General features: G+C 42.5%; 1 protein-coding gene across 1 annotated transcript in view; it reads left to right on the plus strand.

Annotated features, from left to right (window-relative positions):
• Positions 1-4,898: 4,898 nt before the first annotated feature.
• The window catches only part of HSPB8 (heat shock protein family B (small) member 8), a 76,457-nt gene continuing 60,546 nt past the window's right edge, over positions 4,899-20,809 (plus strand). Inside the window, exon 1 of the mRNA XM_044290867.1 lies at positions 4,899-5,734. Within this exon, the coding sequence (XP_044146802.1) occupies positions 5,356-5,734 (379 nt within the window). The 5' untranslated portion in view covers positions 4,899-5,355. The remainder of the gene's footprint in view (positions 5,735-20,809) is intronic.

Below are 20,809 nucleotides of genomic sequence, written 5' to 3' on the forward strand. Positions count from 1 at the left end.
CGCCGCTAAAGTTGCTTTTTCCTCTCTAAAAGACAGGTTTACCTCGGCATCTGTACTAGTCCAACCTGATGTCACTCAGCCTTTTATTGTTAAAGTCGATGCGTCAGAGGTGGGAGTGGGGGCGGTGCTGTCCCAGGGTCCGTCTCCTGGCAAATTGCGTCCTTGTGCTTTCTTTTCTAAAAAACTATCTGCAGCAGAAAAGAACTACGATATTGGCAATAGGGAACTATTAGCTATTAAACTAGAGTTTGAAGAATGGCGTCACTTTTTAGAGGGGGCAGTCCACCCCGTTACTGTGATTACGGACCACAAAAATCTTCTGTACCTCGAATCAGCTAAGCGTCTCACTCCTAGACAAGCTAGGTGGTCGCTATTTTTTACCAGGTTTAACTTTGTTATTACCTATCGTCCTGGGGCAAAAAATACCAAGGCTGATGCACTATCTCGTTGTTTCCCTGGAGGGGGTAATGTGAGTGATCCGGTACCCATTCTTCAAAGAGGAGTGGTTGTTTCTGCGGTACACTCTGCTCTGGAGGGAAAGGTGTTAGAGGCCCAGGGGGACGCCCCGGTCTCTTGCCCCTCAGAGAAATTGTTTGTACCATTGAACCTGCGTTTTGAATTATTAAAGGAACATCATAATTCGGCACTTGCTGGGCACCCGGGTAGTAAAGCAACCTTGGAGCTATTATCTCGTCATTTTTGGTGGTCAAGGTTGCGTCAGGATGTATTGGATTTTGTGTCTTCTTGTTCTACCTGTGCGCGCGTAAAAGTTTCGCATACACGTCCTGCAGGGTCTCTAATACCACTCGTCATTCCCAATAGACCATAGACACATCTGTCAATGGATTGTATCACTGACTTACCTTTGTCTGCGGGTAAAACAGTTATTTTGGTAGTAGTGGACACGTTTAGCAAAATGGTACACTTCATTGCGTTACCCGCACTACCTAATGCTAAGACTCTTGCTCAGGTATTCATCAGTGAAATCTTGAAGCTTCACGGGGTCCCTTCCGATGTTGTTTCGGATCAGGGTACCCAGTTTATTTCTAAATTTTGGAAAGCTTTTTGTTCCCGTTTGGGGGTACACTTGTCGTTTTCCTCAGCTTTCCATCCTCAGTTGAATGGACAGACTGAGCATACCAACCAAAACCTTGAGACATATCTAAGATGTTTTGTGTCTGAAAACCAAGAGTTGTGGTCATCATATTTACCGTTAGCTGAGTTTGCCATAAATAATCGTCGTCAGGAATCCACTGGCAAGTCACCATTTCTTGGTGCATATGGTTTTCATCCCCAATTCTGTACTTTTAAAGAGGGGGGGTCTTCTGGGGTTCCCGAAGAGGAACGGTTTTCGTCATCTCTTTCATCGGTATGGCAGAAGGTGCAAGCTAACTTGAAAAATATGGGAGGTAAATACAAATGCATGGCTGATAAGAGACGGTCGTCAGGTCCGGACCTAGGAGTGAATGACTATGTGTGGTTGTCTACTAGGAATATTAAATTAAAGGTTCCCTCTTGGAAACTGGGTCCTAGGTTCATTGCCCCCTACAAAATTGTAGCCATCATCAACCCCGTGGCTTTTCGCCTGGAGCTACCTCAGACTTTTAAAATCCATAACGTCTTTCATAAGTCGTTACTCAAAAAATATGTTCCACCTCTAGAACCGTCACCCCTGCCACCCCCTCCTGTTGTTGTGGATGGTAATCTAGAGTTTCAGATATCCAAAATTGTTAATTCTCGTCGGGTCCGCCGCTCTCTTCAATATCTGGTGCATTGGAGAGGTTACGGTCCCGAGGAAAGAATGTGGGTTCCTGCGTCTGAGGTAAACGCCGACAGGCTAGTTCGGGCTTTTCATGCCTCTCATCCTGAGAGACCTGGTCCTGAGTGTCCGGAGACCCCTCGTAGAGAGGGGGGTACTGTCACGAGGGTGTCAAGAACCACGCCTGACTCCGTTATACCCAGGGTCAGGAAGTTGCAGCGGTTGGCTGCGCGCTCTATGTAGTAAGATAGGGCTGTTTCCTTATGGTAGCTTTCTGGGTTTGCTTTGCAACCCTTTTTGGCTCACTCAGGGATCCGTAGCTCCTTCTCCTCAGCTGTTCCTTGTCCAGCACTCCCAACCTCCTTATATTCCCCTCTCGCACTTCTCTGGTTGCCAGATATAGAGCTTCCTGCCTGGACTTCTATACTGACCCACTGGAGCTGTGTTGCTGCGTTCTCTGGTTGTTGGTCCAGAACGTTTCCCTCCGGATCCCTGTTGGACCTTTGTGGTCGTCCACCTGGGTTTATGTGTTTGTTTGTATTGTCTGTCCTCTGCCTGGTGTTTTCCTTTTAGTGTCAGTGGTGCAGACTAGCGATCCCACCGGCCCGTTCACTATCTAGGGCTCATTTTAGGGAAAGCCAGGGTTTAGGCACGTGATCGCCGCACGGGTGAGGAACCCGTCTAGGGACGTCAGGGCAGTCAGGTGCCAGCCGCAAGGTGAGTCAGGGGTCACCACCTTTCCCTCTCCCTTGGGCAGGGCTTTCCCTTTTCCCTCCCTGTGCATGACGCCAGTCATTACACTACTACTGAGGTTTTTAGCCATAATATATTTGCAACAGTTTAATATGGAGCTCTATAGCTCAGAGGTTAAGGTTGAAAGTTGTGAAAAAAAATGGAGCAAAACATAAAATATGATCAAATAACCATGTTTTTTGTAACCAGTATTTTTTGTTGGGAAAGGTGGCAACCCCAACAGCCCCCCCACTCAAGACCCTGTATAGGCCTGCTCACTGCAGCAAGCTAAGCCTCATCAGGACTCACTTCGTAAAAAATAATTTTTGTTTTCTTCGCAATATTCTGACCCTCATAGCTTTTTTATAGTTATGTCTATGGAGACGATCTGTCGTTTTTGACAATACGATTTTGGGGTGTGTATGACTTGATCACTTTTTGCTCAATTTTCTTGGGAAATCGCATGCAGCAATGCCCATAATGCTATATTATTTTTTTGTTTGTTTCTTTTTATTTTGGGGAATGGGGGTGATTTACATTATTTGGTTTTATTATATTTCCTGAAGAGGAATCCTGTGCTTCCAGTTTTTAACACTCTCAGATGCCGTGAGTGAGGGGAACTCATTGCTGTGAGGGGAGGGGGCATGTGGCGTATTCTGAGGCCATGAGGGTGAAGAACTGTGTGAGGAGCTTTATGGGGTGTAAATCTGTGAGGGAGGCCCGGAATTGACAGAGTGTAACTGTGTTGTTAGTACATTATTACAAGATTTGGGGCCCCACTTTTGATTTTGCCCATGGCCACATTTTGTCTAAAACCGGCCCTGAGTAGGAGGGTTCTCACAATTGAACTGTTGCATCACATATTTAAAGGGTGCAGTTCACTCAATATGAGGGAACATAACTTGTGGTTTCTCCAAAGTATTACATTCTCTCATAGGAGGACACATAGCTGAGTGCTTACACTACAAAGGGGCTCACATGCTTGGCAGAGAGAGAAAGAGTACATCAAGAGTATTGGTTCTCATGTAGTGGCACTCTCATAAATGCACAGTCTTTCAACTATATACAGTCCACATTTACACTATAGTACTCCCAAGGAGAAACTGCATGATCCAGAGGCAATGGTTTGACCTTTAGACCTCAAGTGCCAAAACTCAGGTTCCCCTATCAACTTGCAGATTGTAACACTTTCCCAGGGCATTGTTTCTCTAATTGCTTCAGGTTTCAAAGGTGATGACACACAGGCCTGAATGTTGACTCCTCTTCAGGCCTGGTGGCACTAGCCCTACTAGCTCTTCTCTCGGGTACTTAGCTTCTTACCTGGCACTTTGGTCATACCTGTCACTGGACACCATCGCTGCAGCTCTTGCATCTGTAGCCATTGCCTGCAGCTGTTTCATCTGGAGGATACCACACCATCTGCAGTCATCTTATTTGCTTTGGTGGCAAACCTGCGAAGATTCCTTCTCTTCCCATCCTGCAGGAGTCTCTGAATATCATGGGCTGCTGTGTCACTGTGGCCTATTTCCCTGGGCCTAGTCTGTATACCAGTTCTTGGTGAACTCCTGGCTGGATGATTGTAGGCTCTGATCTTCATAGTCCTGCTGCAGCAGCAGGAGCCTCAGGCCTTGACTGGCACTCACTCCCAGCTGTGGATAAGTGCACAAAACATACCTCATGGCCACACTGACTCACCTGGTGCTCAACTCGGTGATTATATGGGGCCTTGCTTATCATACTTTATGAGCAGGTGATGTACTAGCTGCATCAATGCTTGTCATCAGGATGCTGAAGCTTTTTCTCTGCTCTGCCTCTGCCAGTAGAGCGTAGCATAGTACCATTTAGCAGCTGGACCTCACCCCACACCAAAACTGAGTTGGAACTCGTTCCTTCAACACAGCTTGTTTGGGTAAGGAAAGGACTAGTGGTGTTGTCGGAGTGGCAGCACTACTTGTGACCTCGGTGGAGCAGTTCTTCTTCTTCCTGGGTGGGTTCTGCTCCGACACCATACATCAGGCTATTGGCATATAACTGCAATTAGTCTGTAAAAATGTCACCCCTTGCAAACAATAGATTCATTGCCCAAGGGAGTCTTTTTGTTCCATATATTACTATAATTTGAGCTGGCAGCAGAACTTGAGCAGAAATGTCATGTATGGTAAATGTCTAACAAATGAGGGAATGGTTGTGTAACTGCACTTTAAACTGGATAAGGATAGAGAAGGTGCCTGGTTTCTAATAACCCTGTTTAATTGCAGCAATGAAATCAGAGTATGACATCATCTAAGGTACACTCATACAAATGTGTTCAGACACATCCCTGCCTGGCAGAAATAAAAGGGAGGAGGACACAGAAGAGGGGGAGGAAAAAGAAGAGTGGTAAAGGAGGGACCAGCAAGAGGAGCCCGTCTAAAATTGGACACCGTGAGTTATATGTCCAGTCCCTTCTGGGAGTCATCAGCTGTTGTACAAGCAGATTCTTAGAGGGTGTTTCATAGGCTCCAAATACCCAGCTGACAGGCCACAGGCTGCAAGCATGAACAGAAGGATATAAATAGGAGCCATTCCCTGCAGCACAGAAGTTTACAGAACTTTCTCGGCTGATGGTTGTGATGTTTATTAAAGCTGGTGCAGGGCATTTTCAGAACTGAAGCCAGAGGATCAAGACGCTGCTCTCACTCCCAATGACTCTGCTTAATTCTCTGAAGAATTTCTAATACTTCAAGTTTATCTTGGCTCAGTTTCATTCTGCATATCCTTTCTTTGGAAGTAACTGATCATAGCCGCACACTTTACCTGAAAGCTATAAATTTTTTATTTGGAATTATTCTTTTATATTTTGCTGTCACATTTTTTGCACGGATATGGCAGACAGTCAATTGCCCTTCACTTGTCATTATCCCGCAAGTAGACTTAGCAGAGGCCGGGACCCTTTCCGAGAACAAGGCTTGTCTTCACGTATCCTGGATGATGATTTTGGATTTTCAGATGACTTAACCATGGACTGGCCAGAGTGGGCAAGGCCTAGGCTCACTACCTCCTGGTCAGGCCCTTTGAGATCAGGCCTGGCACGGACAACTGGTGCCTCCCCTCCCGGATACAGTGCTAGATACACTGGGTACCCTGAACCTCGTAACACTGTGGCCACCCCAAGCCAGCCCTGGAAGGTGTGTGTTAATGTACAAAGTTTCAAGCCAGAGGAACTGACAGTGAAAACCAAAGATGGATTTGTAGAAGTGTCAGGTGAGTGAATGGTAAACTAACCTTGACATAAAGAAACAATCATATGGTTGGCGCAGGACATCCACAATCTTTGGTACATAATTTAGAAATGACAGAAATATCTGTAGATGACAACTAAACCCACGTCAGATCTTTTATCCTTATACGGCAGGCTACCGACAGAGAAGGGATGAAGCTCTGAATTATCCAACCTTTGTATATACAGGATTTAGTATCCTCGTTCTCCTGCCATAATATTTTAACTACTTCTACCTGAGAGTTGTGCTTGTAGAGCAGTGACCTTCAGATGCAATCACAAAACGTTTATATGTTTCACTGCATTTAACAGCTATTGTGATAGACTAAGAGATTCTTAAAGGTACAGAACTTTCTAGAATAGGCACAATGCTGCACTGTAGGAGTTTCTTAACTCTTAAAGGGAACCTGTCTCCATGACATTGTGGTTAGCATGTTATAGATCAGGAGGAGCTGAGCAGATTGATATATAGTTTTATGGAAAAATATTCAGTAAAACTTGTCATTTAAGTCCCTCCTCTTGTTATGTTTAAGAGTCATGTGGACGGGCCTACCTAGTGATTGACAACTAACGTTGCATGACTAAGGGTACTTTCACACTAGCGTTAGAAGAACTGCCCGCCGAATCCGGAAATCCGTATGCAAAGGGGTATCATTTGTTTCCGGATGCGGATCTGTCTGACAAATGCATTGAAATACCGGATCCGTCTCTCTGGTGTCATCCGGAAAAAACGGATCCGGTATTTATTTATTTTCATGCGCAGACCGGAAAACCGGATCCGTCAATGCGTAAATTTCCTGAACACTTGGTATTGGATCCGGCATTAATACATTTCAGGGTAAACTAATGCTAGATCTGGCAAGTGTTCCAGAATTTTGGCCGGAGAAAATACTGCAGCATGCTGCGGTATTTTCTCCAGTCAAATACTGTAAAAGGGATGGAAATGAGGACATCCTGATGCATACTGAACTGATTGCTTTCCATTCGAAATGCATTCGGACAAAACTGATGCGTTTTTTCCGGTATTGAGCCCGTATGACGGAACTGAATACTGGAAAACTTTAACCCTAGTGTGAAAGTAGCCTAAGCATACAGAGATAGCTGTCAATCACTAAGTAGGTCTGTAGACATGAATCCTAAGCTTAGAAAGCATAGAAAGAGCAGAGGTGTAAATTAATAAAAGGCAACTTATACAGAATCTTTTCCCATCTGCTCAGCTCCTCCTGCTCTATAATATGCTTTCTGCCGTATACACTGAATTTTCACAGTGACGGGTACCCTTTAAAGGGAAAATTTATGTTTTACGGGTTTGTGGATTAAAAAGCTAAGTGCCTTTTGAGCTTTAAGTAAAGTACATGCTGTGAAAGTTAATCCTGATAGGGAGCAACTATAGCTAAGGAGACAACGGGGGAGATTTACTAAGCAAAACATGCTAGAAATCAAGGCTCAATTTACTTAAAAAACTGCCATGCATGCCTTGTGCCAAATTTATGATGTCTTTTAGACACTTTCTGCAGTTTTGAAAAGGGTCTATAGAAAGGGGTGTGGTTTAGAAAAGGGGGAGGGATCAAAAGCAGAAGATTGTGGCAGAATTTTGATTCAACATATTGTTCTAATGTAAGTAACCAATATTTTACTGTGTGTAACATGTCTAGCAAGATGAACCAAATCTATTACATGGTGTCAGTCACTGATAAAAACCGTGTGTATTCTGTCGGCCCGGTCTAAATTTAAGACAGTCATAATAAATCTGGTCCAATAAATTTATTCTCATGTTGTATAAATGTACCTGGTTAAAAGGATTAACTAGTTTGTAACAAGGGGCGTACAAAGCAGTGTAAACAAATACTGTACCCCACATATTCCGCCGAGGTCACCAGCATCGTTCCATGCAGTGCGCATGCGCCGGCGGGATCTCAGCCAGTACACTGGATGACACAAGAGGCTTACAGGGTGGGCCAAGCAAGAGGCTGGGGAGGAGTTTTGTGAGAAGAAGCACTTACAGCCTGAACGACGCCCCTGGGTGACTTGCAATGCACACTGGGTGTTTTGGTTGGTTATGAAAAGTATTAAATACACATTAGATGTACCATTAGCCATACCATGTTGTAGAAGGCATCTTGAGGCAAAAAGCCATATAACTGATACTATTGCCCAGGTGACTCTATGGGCCTTTTATTATCACCAGCACAATTCTGGTATATTACAGTGATAGATAAAAATTATCTAAAATGTTCTGCCTTTTTTTAATTTTTTTTTCTCATTATTATTAGACATCTCTGTTAATTGATTTATGGCACAGCTACAGGAACCACTGTTACAGATGTGACATAGGTTCAGACGAGATATACTCTACATGAGGGTTTTCTTTATAATTTCTTGTGTGTAAGAAAATACCTTGCTAGTGGTATAGTTGTCTGGCAGATGTTGTCCCATATTATGGAAAAAAGCCTTCAAAGGTTATTCCAGCACAAGTATTGTCTCATGGTGCACACATGCTTTAAAAAATAGCACAGCTTAGTATAATCACCTCACTGTTCCACCGCTACTGCCGTTCTGACAGTTCCCAGTTCTTTGTTGAGCTCCACTTCCTGCTCCTGTCCTGACACAGCAGGCAGTGGCTGTGAAGGCCCTCAGCCAATCACTGGCTGCAGTGAAGACCCTACCCCAGCCAGTGATTGGCTGAGTGACATTCACAGCTACTTCCTGAACAGAGAGTGACGCTCAGCAGTGACCCCATAAGTTCTATTTTACAGCATGTGTAGCCCCTGGGACAGCTTTTTACTTGTGCTGGAATATCCCCTAATCTCTCCCGATCCTCTCAGCCATACGCACGCTCGGCTCAGGTAGTGACTGGGGAGTGGGAAGAAAGCCATTGTCAGATATCTCTGGAAGCAGCTTATTTTTTTAGGAATGTTGAAATCCAATGTGCCGGATCCGACACCTGATGTTGGGAGAGTATCAGGAGACACATTAGATGGTGGGAAGTTTAGCCAACATGGACCTAATATGTATGGTGAGGTTTAATTTTCAAAAATCAATGGCAATGACCACATAGCAGTTGTTACTCATTTCTTAGTAATCACTGAATTAATGCTGTCAGTGTATTGTATTGTATTACACGGTCATAATGCTGTCAGTGTACTACAATAGATTCCAGGACTCTCAGGGACACACAGCTTTATAAATCATCATAATGCTGTGCGATCCTGTCAGAGGAGCAGAGGTCAGAACAGGACCTCACACTGACACACGCTGCGAGTTTCACTCAATGAAAAACGGTAGCTTGTGTGTGTCTGGCCTACTGCTGACCACTTTCAGCTGGCATCTCTCCCTCCCAGCCCTATTTGGCTACATGTGTATGTGTTTTCAGTAGAAAGAGGGGGATAAACTGCTGGAGACACCTCTGGGGGTGTCTTATCTCCTCTGGGAACAAGAGGGTCGGGCATGTTGAATTGTAACTGCACTATTCTCCTGTCCCTGAGAACTGCCATCAGGGAATCCATGGGTTTGGTTAATAATGTGTATGGCAAGCTACGTCATATAAAAGTATTAAAATTCAAAGGGGCCATCTACAGAGGCAGCACTCTGAGCTCTCCAGAACAAAAGATGCTCTTTGTAACACGTCTTAGCTCAATGTTAGTGAAGGAGGTCCAAAAATGAGGGAGCCCTTCTATTTATTCAGAATTTCCTAATAAGGTACACCCCATTAACCCCTTAGCTACATCCGCCATACATGTATGGGAATGTGGGGCTTTTAAATAAGGTGTTGTCTCTTTAGTCACAAACTCCTAGTAGGAATAATAGAGGAATTGTACAACTTACAGTTAGAAGACAAAGAGCTTCAGAATTTATTACATGGGGAGTAGTAGTAAATAAAACAGACATGTCAGGAGAGGAAGCGGGTCCTCTTTAAGAGAGCAGTAGTGATGATTTAAGGAGTTGTTGAGAAAAAGAAAAATATATTTAAAAGTTCTAAGCACAGTGAAAATTAATTTAAAAAAAGGGCATATTTACCTCACTGATTCTGTGTGATATTAATTACAGAGTGTAAAAAATAATTAAAAAAATACTTACCTGATCCATTTGCTCGTGACGGGCCTGCCCCTGCCATCTTTCTTGAAGATCTTGGCTGAAATCCCGTATGCGGTGCCGGCTGTCATGATGACATCTTCTCAGGCCGCGCAAGATTTCACACCAGACCTTCAAGCAAGATGGCGGCAGCTGACCCATCATGAGCAAATGGATCAGGTAAGTATCATTTTTTGTTTTTTTGCACTCTGTTATAAATATCAGATGCCGCGATCATGTATGAACGCGGCATCTGAGGGGTACAATGACAAGAGCTGCGCAATCGCCGCTCCCTGTCATTGCACCCACTACTTACAAAGAAATGTGCTTCATGACTTCATCATTCGTCACCAAGTGGATTTTTTTGTAAAATTCGGCGAAGCAGACTAATTGAATTTATGAATACTTTGCTCATCACTACCGATCACTTTCACAGTCTCTCCTAGGAGTCCGGTCCGATTTCTGCTCCAAATCACATACACTTCTATATCACAGAACTCTGCTTCTCTCTACCCATCCTATCCTGCGCTCGGTCGATCATATCCTGTGCTCGGTCGCTCGATGTCACCTGACATGTTCACTTTAACCATCTATTATTAGATCCCATGAACTACGGCATTCACAGAACCTGGTGCTGGTATAAGGCTCTTCACTTGTTTCCATGGTAAACATTAATGAATAATAGATGAACCTGCAGCAACTTTAGTAGAATTCAATTATAATTATTGCCATTCCAGTGAAATCTTGATAAAGAAATATACTAACAATGTTACAGCAGAAATGTGTATTTTAGGTGAAATTACTTTTTTCCTTTTTATAAAGAGGATATATGGAAATTGGTAACCTTTAAAAATTAACTTTTAATAATACTTATAGTAAAATAATTGCCCTTAGGTATAGATGCAATAAAAAATGGAGTGGGCATCCACCCTACTCGTGGTACGTATACGGTACTCCTAGGGAGGGTGTAGGGAAGAGGGGGAAGGGGATGCTGGGTCTCAGCCCCTATTATTACCCTGATCAAAGGACCCTTCTCCTAGTACACCGCAACCTCCTATACTGCCCCTAAATGTGTCCCTTGCAGTGCTCCAACTGCCCAGCTTCTCCTGAAGGAGTAGGAAAAAGGGGTTGGGGGGTCCCTAGTGACAGATCATATACATCACCCACAGATACGTTCCCAGAGCCCTGGGTGGATGCCCACTCCGTTTTTTCTTGCATCTATACCTAAGGGCAACTATTTTACTATAAGTATTATTAAAAGTTAATTTTTAAAGGTTACCAATTTCCATATATTTTCTACGCAATCACCAGGTACCTATTATTCTACCTAATTCTACCTAAAATTTAAGTATCAGATAAAGAAGCATTGCTTTAAGGGGTTTTCCACAACTTTGATATTGATCACCTATTAATAAACTATGTCCTAAGTCAGTACCTCATCTGCACACAGGTAATCCCCCCCCCCCCCGCCCCATCAGTATAAAGTAGGGAAAACTGTCTAAAAGGGGTTATCCCATGACTACTGTAAAAAATGATAATCAGACATCATATAGTACACAGCAATCTCTTTCTAACAAAGCTAGAACCAGCCCTGTACCTCACATGGATCCAGAGATCCCACCATTCATTGCTCTAGTAGGTTTATATCAAGCTGACAGCTTAAGGGGAGTGTCTATTCAGCTGCAGCTCAGGGGGCGTGTCTTTTCTGCTGCAGCTCAGGGGGAGTATCTATTCTGCTGCAGCTAAGGGGCGTGTCTTTTCTGCTAAAGCTCTCTACCTATCACAGCGCCAGAGGTAGTTGAAAGATGAAACTGAGCACATGCAGCCTTCTCAGTGAGCCGGACAAAGAAATGAGAAAGAACAAACAGCAGGTGGTGCTATACAGATACATGTTATTGAATAACTCAGTGACTATGCTAAATGTTTATTGACATGCAATTACAAAAGTATTCAGATCCAGGTGCTTGTTTAAAAACTGTAGAATATTTTTTGTGAAACAACCCCTTTAACTGGGTGAGAGGCTGGGGTGGTGTTGGGGGGGTTAATATTTCTTCTTAAGATGGAGAGCATGCAATAGGTATAATTAGTCTTATAGGCCATGAAATGCTTCTCTGTGAAAAAGGATGCAAACTAGCTCTCTCTCAAAATAGAAAATAAATCTATGCCGAAGGGTAGCTATCCCATAAATCAATGTTTAACCACTTATTCCTCATATCTAGGCACTCTCCACCAGAAGAGTTAGAGTTGCAGCCCCCAGATCGCATACATCGGCCTCTCACCCAGCTAAGCCAGTTCTCTTTGCTCAACTGTTTCGGGCCAAGCACCTGAAATAGCTGTCTGCAGATGAGGAACTGGCTTGGCTATAAGCCTAAATGGTTGTTTCAAAGGTCAAGCATTAACTTAATTATCTAACTTCCAATTTATTTATTTTATGCACTTATATAGCGCTACTATATTCTGCAGCGCTTTACATACATTATATCTGTAAAGAATACTGTAGATTTATTGAAAACGTTTCGCTCGTTCTTCCAACAAGCTTTCTCAATTCTGAGTGATTGTACAAAAATTGAGAAAGCTCGTTGGAAGAACGAGTGAAACGTTTTCAAGAAATCTACAGTACGTCCAGTTGCCTTGAATTATTCTTTACAGATATATACCATGACCTGGATAAATGAGAACCTTCACAGACACTTTACAGACATTAGCATCAAGCTGTCCCCAATGGGGCTTACAATCTAAGTTCCCTATCAGTATGTCTTTGAATTGTGGGAGAAAAACAGAGTACCCAGAGGAAATACACGCAAACATGGGGAGAACATACAAACTCCATGCACATGTTGTCCTTGGTCAGATCTGAACCTGGAAACAATGCTGATTTGCATAACTTTTTCCCAGAGGTGGCTGGATGGCCTATAAGTCTGCTCATTGCCATTAGGTGCTCTCCACATGGTGCCTGTCACAACGTCTGACCTTTTAAATGGTCATCATTATGATAACCTAATAGATTTATATAATGCACCAACTTAACAGACCATAATTACATAATTTTATTGTTTAACCACTCGCATACAAGTTGTTAAAAATAGACTATATATGCCCAGGCGGTCAACGTTAACTCTGCAAGGACTTTTCTGAATGCCCTTGCAGAGATAGCAGCAGCACAGGGATCAAGTAGCTGCAAGAGTGGGGAGCCTATTGTCAGTGACAGCTGCTTCTTGCTCCAGTCCTAGTGATCATGTGGTCCCTGAGGATGGGTAACTACACCAGCTGCTGGGTCTTCTTGGCAGGGGTCTTGGCTGGGTCTTCTTGGCAGACCCTGATCAGCTCCGCAGTACATGTCAGGAGGCTGTATTCCTCCTGTAACTGAGGGTAATATGTCAGGCCCTGGTACAATAGAAATCAGCAGTAAAAAAAATGTAAAATAAAACAAAAAAAGCTACATCAAAATAAATAATAATTAAAATATGTGAAAAGTTATTTTTCTTTCTTTTTTCTTTTTCTGGCGTTAAAAAAAATGTAAAAATAATAATAATATTAAAATAAAAATGGCATGACAACAAAGCATAACTGCATAAGGGCTCATACACAAGACAGTATTGCTTTTTCAGTGTTTTGCGGTCTGTTTTTTACGGATCCGTTGTTTAGTTTTTTGTTTCCGTTGTGTTTCCAAGAAGACCCAGCCAAGACCCCGTTTTTTCCGTTCCGTTTTTCCGTATGCCATATTAAGTATACAGTAATTACATAGAAAAAATTGGGCTGGGAATAACATTTTCAATAGATGGTTCAGCAAAAACGGAACGGATACGGAAGACATACGGATGCATTTCCATATGTGTTCCTTTTTTTGCGGACCCATTGACTTGTCTGGAGCCAAGCACCGTGATTTGCGGACAAGAATAGGACATGTTCTATCTTTTCACGGCACGGAAATACTGAAACAGAATGCACACAGAGATACTTCAGTATTTTTTGCTGAACCATTGAAATGAATGGTTCAGTATATGTTCCGCATACTGAACTGAAAAACGGCCAGTATACTGAACGCAAAATACTGTCGTGTGCATGAGCCCTAACTGAAAATGTACAAAAAGGGGCACATTCAAGTAACCAAATGGAAAAAAGCTATGGCTTTCGAAGGTACATGTACTAATAGAGTAAAAAATGTATCTGTTCAGGAAGAGGAATAAATGTCCCAGTCTTGGACTGCTTAATGCTTAGTTAGGCTAGGTCGCGGGACACATAGGGCACAACTACACTGCAACATGTGCTGCACGACATTAATGTCACGCGACAATTTTTATAATGATAGTCTATGGTGTTGCACTGCGACATACAACATCTCGTCGCAGTTGCAGCATGTCGTATGTTGCAGTGCCACACCATAGACTATCATTATAAAAATTGTCACGTGACATTTTCGTAGTGTAGACCTAGCCTTAACCCCTTCCTGATGCAGTGATTTTCCATTTTTTGCGTTTTCATTTTTCACTCCCTGCCTTACCGGAGCCATAACTTTTTTATTTTTCCGTTCACATAGCCATATGAGGGCTTTTTTTGTGTGGAACAAGTTGTACTTTCTAATAACACCATTTAATATTACATAGGATGTAGTGGGAAGTGGGGAAAAGATTCCAAATGGGGTGGAATAAAAAAAAAAACAGGATCTGGTTTTATGGAGTTCTTTATGCAGTAAAAATGACTTGTGCTTTTTTTTCTCCAGGTCAGCATGATTACAGCGATACCACATATGTATAGTTTTTCTTGTGTTTTAATCCTGAAAAAAAAAATATTCTTTTCATCACCATATTCTTACCTTCTTATAGTTATGTAGTTTTGGGTTGTGTACAACTTTTTATCGCTTTTTATTCCATTTTTTGGGGAGGTAAAGTGATGAAAAAAACTGTGAATCTGCAATTTTTTTTCTGTTACACCATTCATCATATAGGATACGTTTTTTATAGTTCAACAGTATAGGCATTTTCACACGCAGAGATACCCATGATGTTGATTTTTTATTTTTATTGTTTAAGTATTTAGATTTTGTGGAAAGGAGGGTAATTTGAATTCTTATATATCTTTTATTTTTTATATTTTTTAAAACTTTCTTTTACTCTTTTTTTTCTTCTTTTTATTAGGTCCCCAAGTGGACCACAACATACATTCATCAGATTGAAATTTGTGTAGGGTAATGGAATTTTCGCCATTATTCTATACAGAAATAATACAGAAATAGGCATACATTTAGCTCCAATAGACGTGAAAGACCCCACAATGTCACATATGGAAAATTACCATAAACTCCTATAAATAACCCAAACACCATACGAGATGATCCACAAAAATACTTTATTGTTGTACATACATCAAGACAATAAATGATAAAAAACGTATATGAGAAAGTGCAAGAATATGGGGAAAACATATAGCCCCAGCAACCACGGGACTAGAATGCGATTAAATAAAGCAGCTATACAGCCCATGTGCACTAATGCCACCTGCCCATAATATGATAATTAGTCAGTACCAACAGGCATCCATATGGAAAAAAAGCTAGGAACACCTACACTGTCTCCTAAGAGACAAAGAGTCCTACCACTACAGCTGCAAGCTAATAAACATTTATACAGTACATACCCGGGTGCAGGAGACCGGCCCAACGTCCGTTTCGCTATTGCGCTTTGTCAAGGGTCCAAAAACCATTTCGTATGGTGTTTGGGTTATTTATAGGAGTTTAAAATAGTCACACATGTAAAGAGCATGGAAGCTTAATACAGCCTCAAGCTCATTACTTTGAATGAATACCTTCCTCCATCGGGGGAGGCTTTCCAGCCCGTGAGGCACACAATTCCGGATTTCCTGCTTCTTTATGAAACATCATTAACCCACTAGCCACCCGCACCATCTTTAAAGACCCAACATCTGCGGATGTTGTAAAGGGGTTAAAGGGGCCATCCCAGGAAAATATTTTCAAACAAGCACCTGGATCGGAATACTTTTGGAATAGCATGTAATTAAAATATTATTGTAGCCACTGAGTTATTCAGTAAAATGCACCTCTATAGTGCCACCTCTTGTTTGTTATCCCTATTTCTCTGTTCTCTTCATGGACATGCTCAATTCCATCCTTCAGCTGCCACCAGCCCTATCTACTGTTAGACGTTGTGATGATTACAGGGAGAGAGCTGCAGAAGAAGGAACACGTCCCCTGAGAAAGGACATGCCCCCCGAGCTGTCAGCTTGAAATAAATCTAGCTGAATAATTGGAGCAATGAATGACAAGATCTCTGGATACATGTGAGGTACAGGGCTGGTTCTAGCTGTGTTAGGCTTCTTTCACACTTGCGTTTTTTGCAGATCCATCATGGATCTGCAAAAACTCTTCCATTGCGCCGCTGCGCATGTGCCATGATGACTTCTTCCTGGCCAGTATAGTACAGAGCCGCGAACACTCACGCCGGCTCTTTACTATACAGGCGAGGAATAAGTCACCATGGCGCATGCGCGGCGGTGTGCGTGTTCAGGACAATGCGCAACTCGGCCGGGAGAAAATCTTCAGTTTTCTGCACAAGCGCGGCCCGGCCGGGAGAAGAATCCAGGAAATGAACGTCGTGCTCAAGGAAGGTAAGTAGGAAAAGGGAAGATGAGAATACCCCTTTAACATAAAAAACAACCTGCACTAAATAAAGAAGAAAAAAACAAAAAAAAATATTTTCTCCCCATAGCAACTAATCAACACCACAGCTTTCATTGTCAAGAACTTGATCAAAAATAAAAGCTGCACTGTGATTGGTTGCTTTGGGCAATACAATTTCTCTTCTAGACAGTTTTATATATCTCCTCCAGTGTATGCCATACGTGATTTCTATGACAAATCCAGCACAAATGTATTAGAGAATCCTGAGAATTCTGGTGTGGATGTGAAGCTTGATGTGCTGAGATTAGTCCTATCCAGGCCTAGAATGAGTGACGCCATGCAAAACTTTGCATTGTTCTCAAAATAGATCACAGCTCTGTATGTACAAAAAATCTTACTTCTTAGTTCCTCTCCAAAATTACTAGAATCTAAAATGATATGGAGTGTAAATTTCAGGGCTGTAGAGTCAGTAAGCCAAAGTTCTCTGATGGCGTTTAAAGGGGTTGTCCAGACTTTTACTATTGATGACCTATCCTCAGGATAGGTCATCAATATCAGATCGGCGGGGGTCCGACACCCGGTGCCCCTTCCGACTAGCTGTATTAGGAGACAGAGCGCGCAGTGCACACGTGCCATCTCCTGTATCTCTTCCTGTTTGCTTCTGCAGTCTTTGGTCTTTGCCATAGACAGCAGCGGTGAACAGGAAGAGGGACGGGAGACGGTACTTGTGCACTGCGCGCTCTGTCTCCTAATGCAGCTAGTCGGCAGGGGCGCCCGGTGTCGGACCCCCGCCGATCTGATATTGATGACCTATCCTGAGGATAGGTCATCAATAGTAAAAGTCTGGACAACCCCTTTAAACGCCGTCTCTTCATACAGCGATCTGCGGGAGTGTCGGACCCCCGTTGATCTGATATTGTCATCAATAGTAAAAGTCTGGACAACCACTTTAATTAAACTTTGGTTCCAACTTCAGCTCCAACTCAGACCCACAGCCCTGGTAAAATTACAAAATAGATATATGCAGGCTTGGACTGACCCAAAGTAATACAGGTGAATACCCCAGTGGGCCCCTGAGCAAGGTGGGCCACTAGTGTTTCTCCCCCTGCACAAGTGAAACATAACCCAATAGACTGACTGTACTACATACATATAGCCAGGGTACTGTACCTTAACCAGCCTATAGTATGTTCATATAAAAACTAGATTATTAAAGAAACTACCCAGTTTAAAATGATATGACATATAGATAGAGGCAGGCTGACCAATATCCTCTTTTCCAAGGTGCCCCACCAGGGAAACCCATAATCAAACATCTTGCAGAGTATTGCTGCTGTCTGCTGCTGTGTGATTAACAAACATTTGAATGTATCCGTATGGTGGACCCCCAAAATAAATTTTACTGGTGGGCCCTAGGCATCCCAGTCCGACACTGGATACACATATGATATGATATTGGTAAGCTATGTGACTAGGTTCGGACTGGCCTACTACATACAGCCCCAAAGGTCCAAGAGAAAAATCCCATTTGGAGATGCTTTGGGGCTAATCAATGGCCACTAGGGTCCATTTCTTTGATTCTATGAGACTTTAATAACAATACAAAGGTCGGGCCCTGCCCCTGAGAACAAGTTCCTCAAGTGGGCCCAAGGAACCCTAGTCCTACACTGTATGTTACATGATAGGCCCATAATGTGCCGATATGGACTGCAATATTTTAATGTATTTGATTAGTACATTTATTTTTAGATGTAAGAGAATAATACTATCTGTAGGACAACTGGTGTGTGAATATCTTTAGAGCTGCAAATGACCCTTCTGACATGTTCAGTAACAGCTGCGCCAAAGGGCCATGTGCATGAGAATAGATTAATGAACAGCTGATAGGGAGGGTTGAAAGAGAACACCAAATAACAGCTCAGATTATTCTTATAATTAATATGCGTTAAAGAATCTGACTAGCTTATTGCCATATCATTGACTCCTACTTGCTACTTTTTAATCCAATTTAAAAAAAATAAGGTTCAAAAGGGCGGATGAAAATAACTCAGAAGATTTCCAGCAGTGATTGCGTCTACTCACAGATGTAATTGCTGGCTCTAAAGTACCAAACATTAGCATAAAAATGACTTATGACTAACAAAAAAGCTAATAAATGTCTCCCATTTCACCAACTTATTTAACATATCTGTCATTGAATATGTTATAAGGTCAGGAAGGTGAACAATCTCTATAGGAGAAAAAGGTATTAGTTAAAATATGTACCGGTAAGTAAATCAAAATGTGCCTATAAAACAGGATTATTATAATAAAAACTGAAAAAAACTGAGTACCTGACCTAATTTCGACCAGGCCCCTGAGTATTCCGTTTTTCGTGATGATACCTTTCCAGAGATATTGCCCAGTTAGTTATGTTAATTTTGCTTGGTTTGGCATGGAGGCAGCAGCCACCTCTCTTCTCTCGAGGTGGAGTCTTCTGCATTACTCTAACACTAGACAATGATCGGCCAAGTGTGGTCTTGGGAGATAGGGAGAATCACAATGACCTGCTTAGTTCCTACCTTGTTTCCTATACATATATATTGTTTTCATTATTTGATACCATTTGGATGTAAAAATATATTTATCATAAGATTATTTTTGTACTGATACTTAAAGAGGAAGCTCAAGGAAAAATATGTCCTAAGGCCACAAATGCGCTGTAAAAAAAAAAAAAAAATGAATTTTTGCACCTTATTAATTCCCTGACGCTGCAGTTCTGATGGTGACAGGTCTGGCTGAATCCTACTTACTGCCACTATGGCAGGAAATGACAGTGAATATTACTTAGCCAATCACTGACTGATGTCATGACCCACTTAAGCCAGTTACTGGATCTTACACGCAAAGATATAAGTCTCCATCTTCGACCATCCAAAAAATTGGGTATGCACTAGTATAGAGTCGCATAGTGTCTGTGGTCTCATATAGGCTCTAGTAGTGGTGTCATATGTACAGAGCTATACTTCTAACAGGGAAAGGCTCAAAACATGTGGTATTGTATGGGGCATGGAAAAAAAAAATTTCCAGCCGGATTTGTACTACAAAAACCCCTGTGTGCCTCCAGACCAGAGACATAGAGGTACAGTAGAGGCCTCTTGCACTTTTGGAGCCGTATTACAGCTATGGTATTTGCATGAAATGTGTGATTCTGCATAGGTTTAACCTCAAGGTAAGGCCCCATTCAGATGAACGTATGGCCACCATGGCCATGTTGCGGACCACAAATAGCAGTCCGCAATATACGAGAACAGGCCGTGTGAACTCCATGCTGCAGTGCAGACCTATTGACTTGAATGGCTTCCGAATGTTTCTGTGGGCTTCCGATCCATGCCTCCACACTGCAAAAGATAGGACATGTCCTATCTTTTGCCGTATCTTGCAGATCACAGACCCATTCAAGTGAATGGGTCCACAACGCAGCACAGAGTTCACATGGCCATACAGTCATGTAGACGAGTTATCCCACAAAAATCATTTAGCAGCTAACCATGGGATAGGTAATAAATGTATGACTGCTTGGACCCCACCAATCGGCTAATCAATTTCCATCCGTTCCATAGGCACTGAATGGAATGGCAGGGTTCACAGGTTGACTACCGCTTCCTTCAAACTCCTCCAGAATGGAGTGCCCAGGACTAGAGATGGCCTTGTGGTTCACCTGGCGGTCGTTTCACTGTGAACTTTTCTCGTTCGCAGTTCGCTGAACAGGGGAACATATGGCGATGTTCGCCAGCGCCATATTCTTTGCAGTTGTGCAGAACTTTGACCCATGACACATCCATCAGGTGGAACAGAACAGCCAATTGAGAGGTTTCAGCACATGGACACACCCCCTACCCTATAAATAAACCCAATCTGGCAGCCATTTTACATTCAGTTTTTTGCCAGTGTAGGCAAAGGTTGCTGTGTGGACCAGGGACAGACTGTTAGGGACACCAAACGCTAGCTAATAGGGCCACAAAAGTCTTTTTAAGGACTGGTATAGGTGTGCTATCGATAGGTGTGACATTCAGAGGAGTGTGATATACTTATATTATACTTACTAACATAGAAAGTATATTATAGTGCATTTGTATTGTGCAGCAGTTGTGTGCGGTTCTGCTGCGATACTGCAGCTATACAGAGGGACAAACGCTATTGGAATAACCAATTGCAACTGGTGTGATATACCTGTAGCCCCCCCCCCCCCCCCCAAAAAAAAAAAAAGATTGAGAGGTGTGATATACCTATAATATACCTTATAACATAGAAAGTATATTATAGTGCATTTGTAATGTGCAGCAGTTGTGTGCAGTGCTGCTGAGATACCGCA

Source organism: Bufo gargarizans, chromosome 1 (genome assembly GCF_014858855.1).
Source record: "Bufo gargarizans isolate SCDJY-AF-19 chromosome 1, ASM1485885v1, whole genome shotgun sequence".
NCBI classification, from domain to species: Eukaryota; Metazoa; Chordata; class Amphibia; order Anura; family Bufonidae; genus Bufo; species Bufo gargarizans.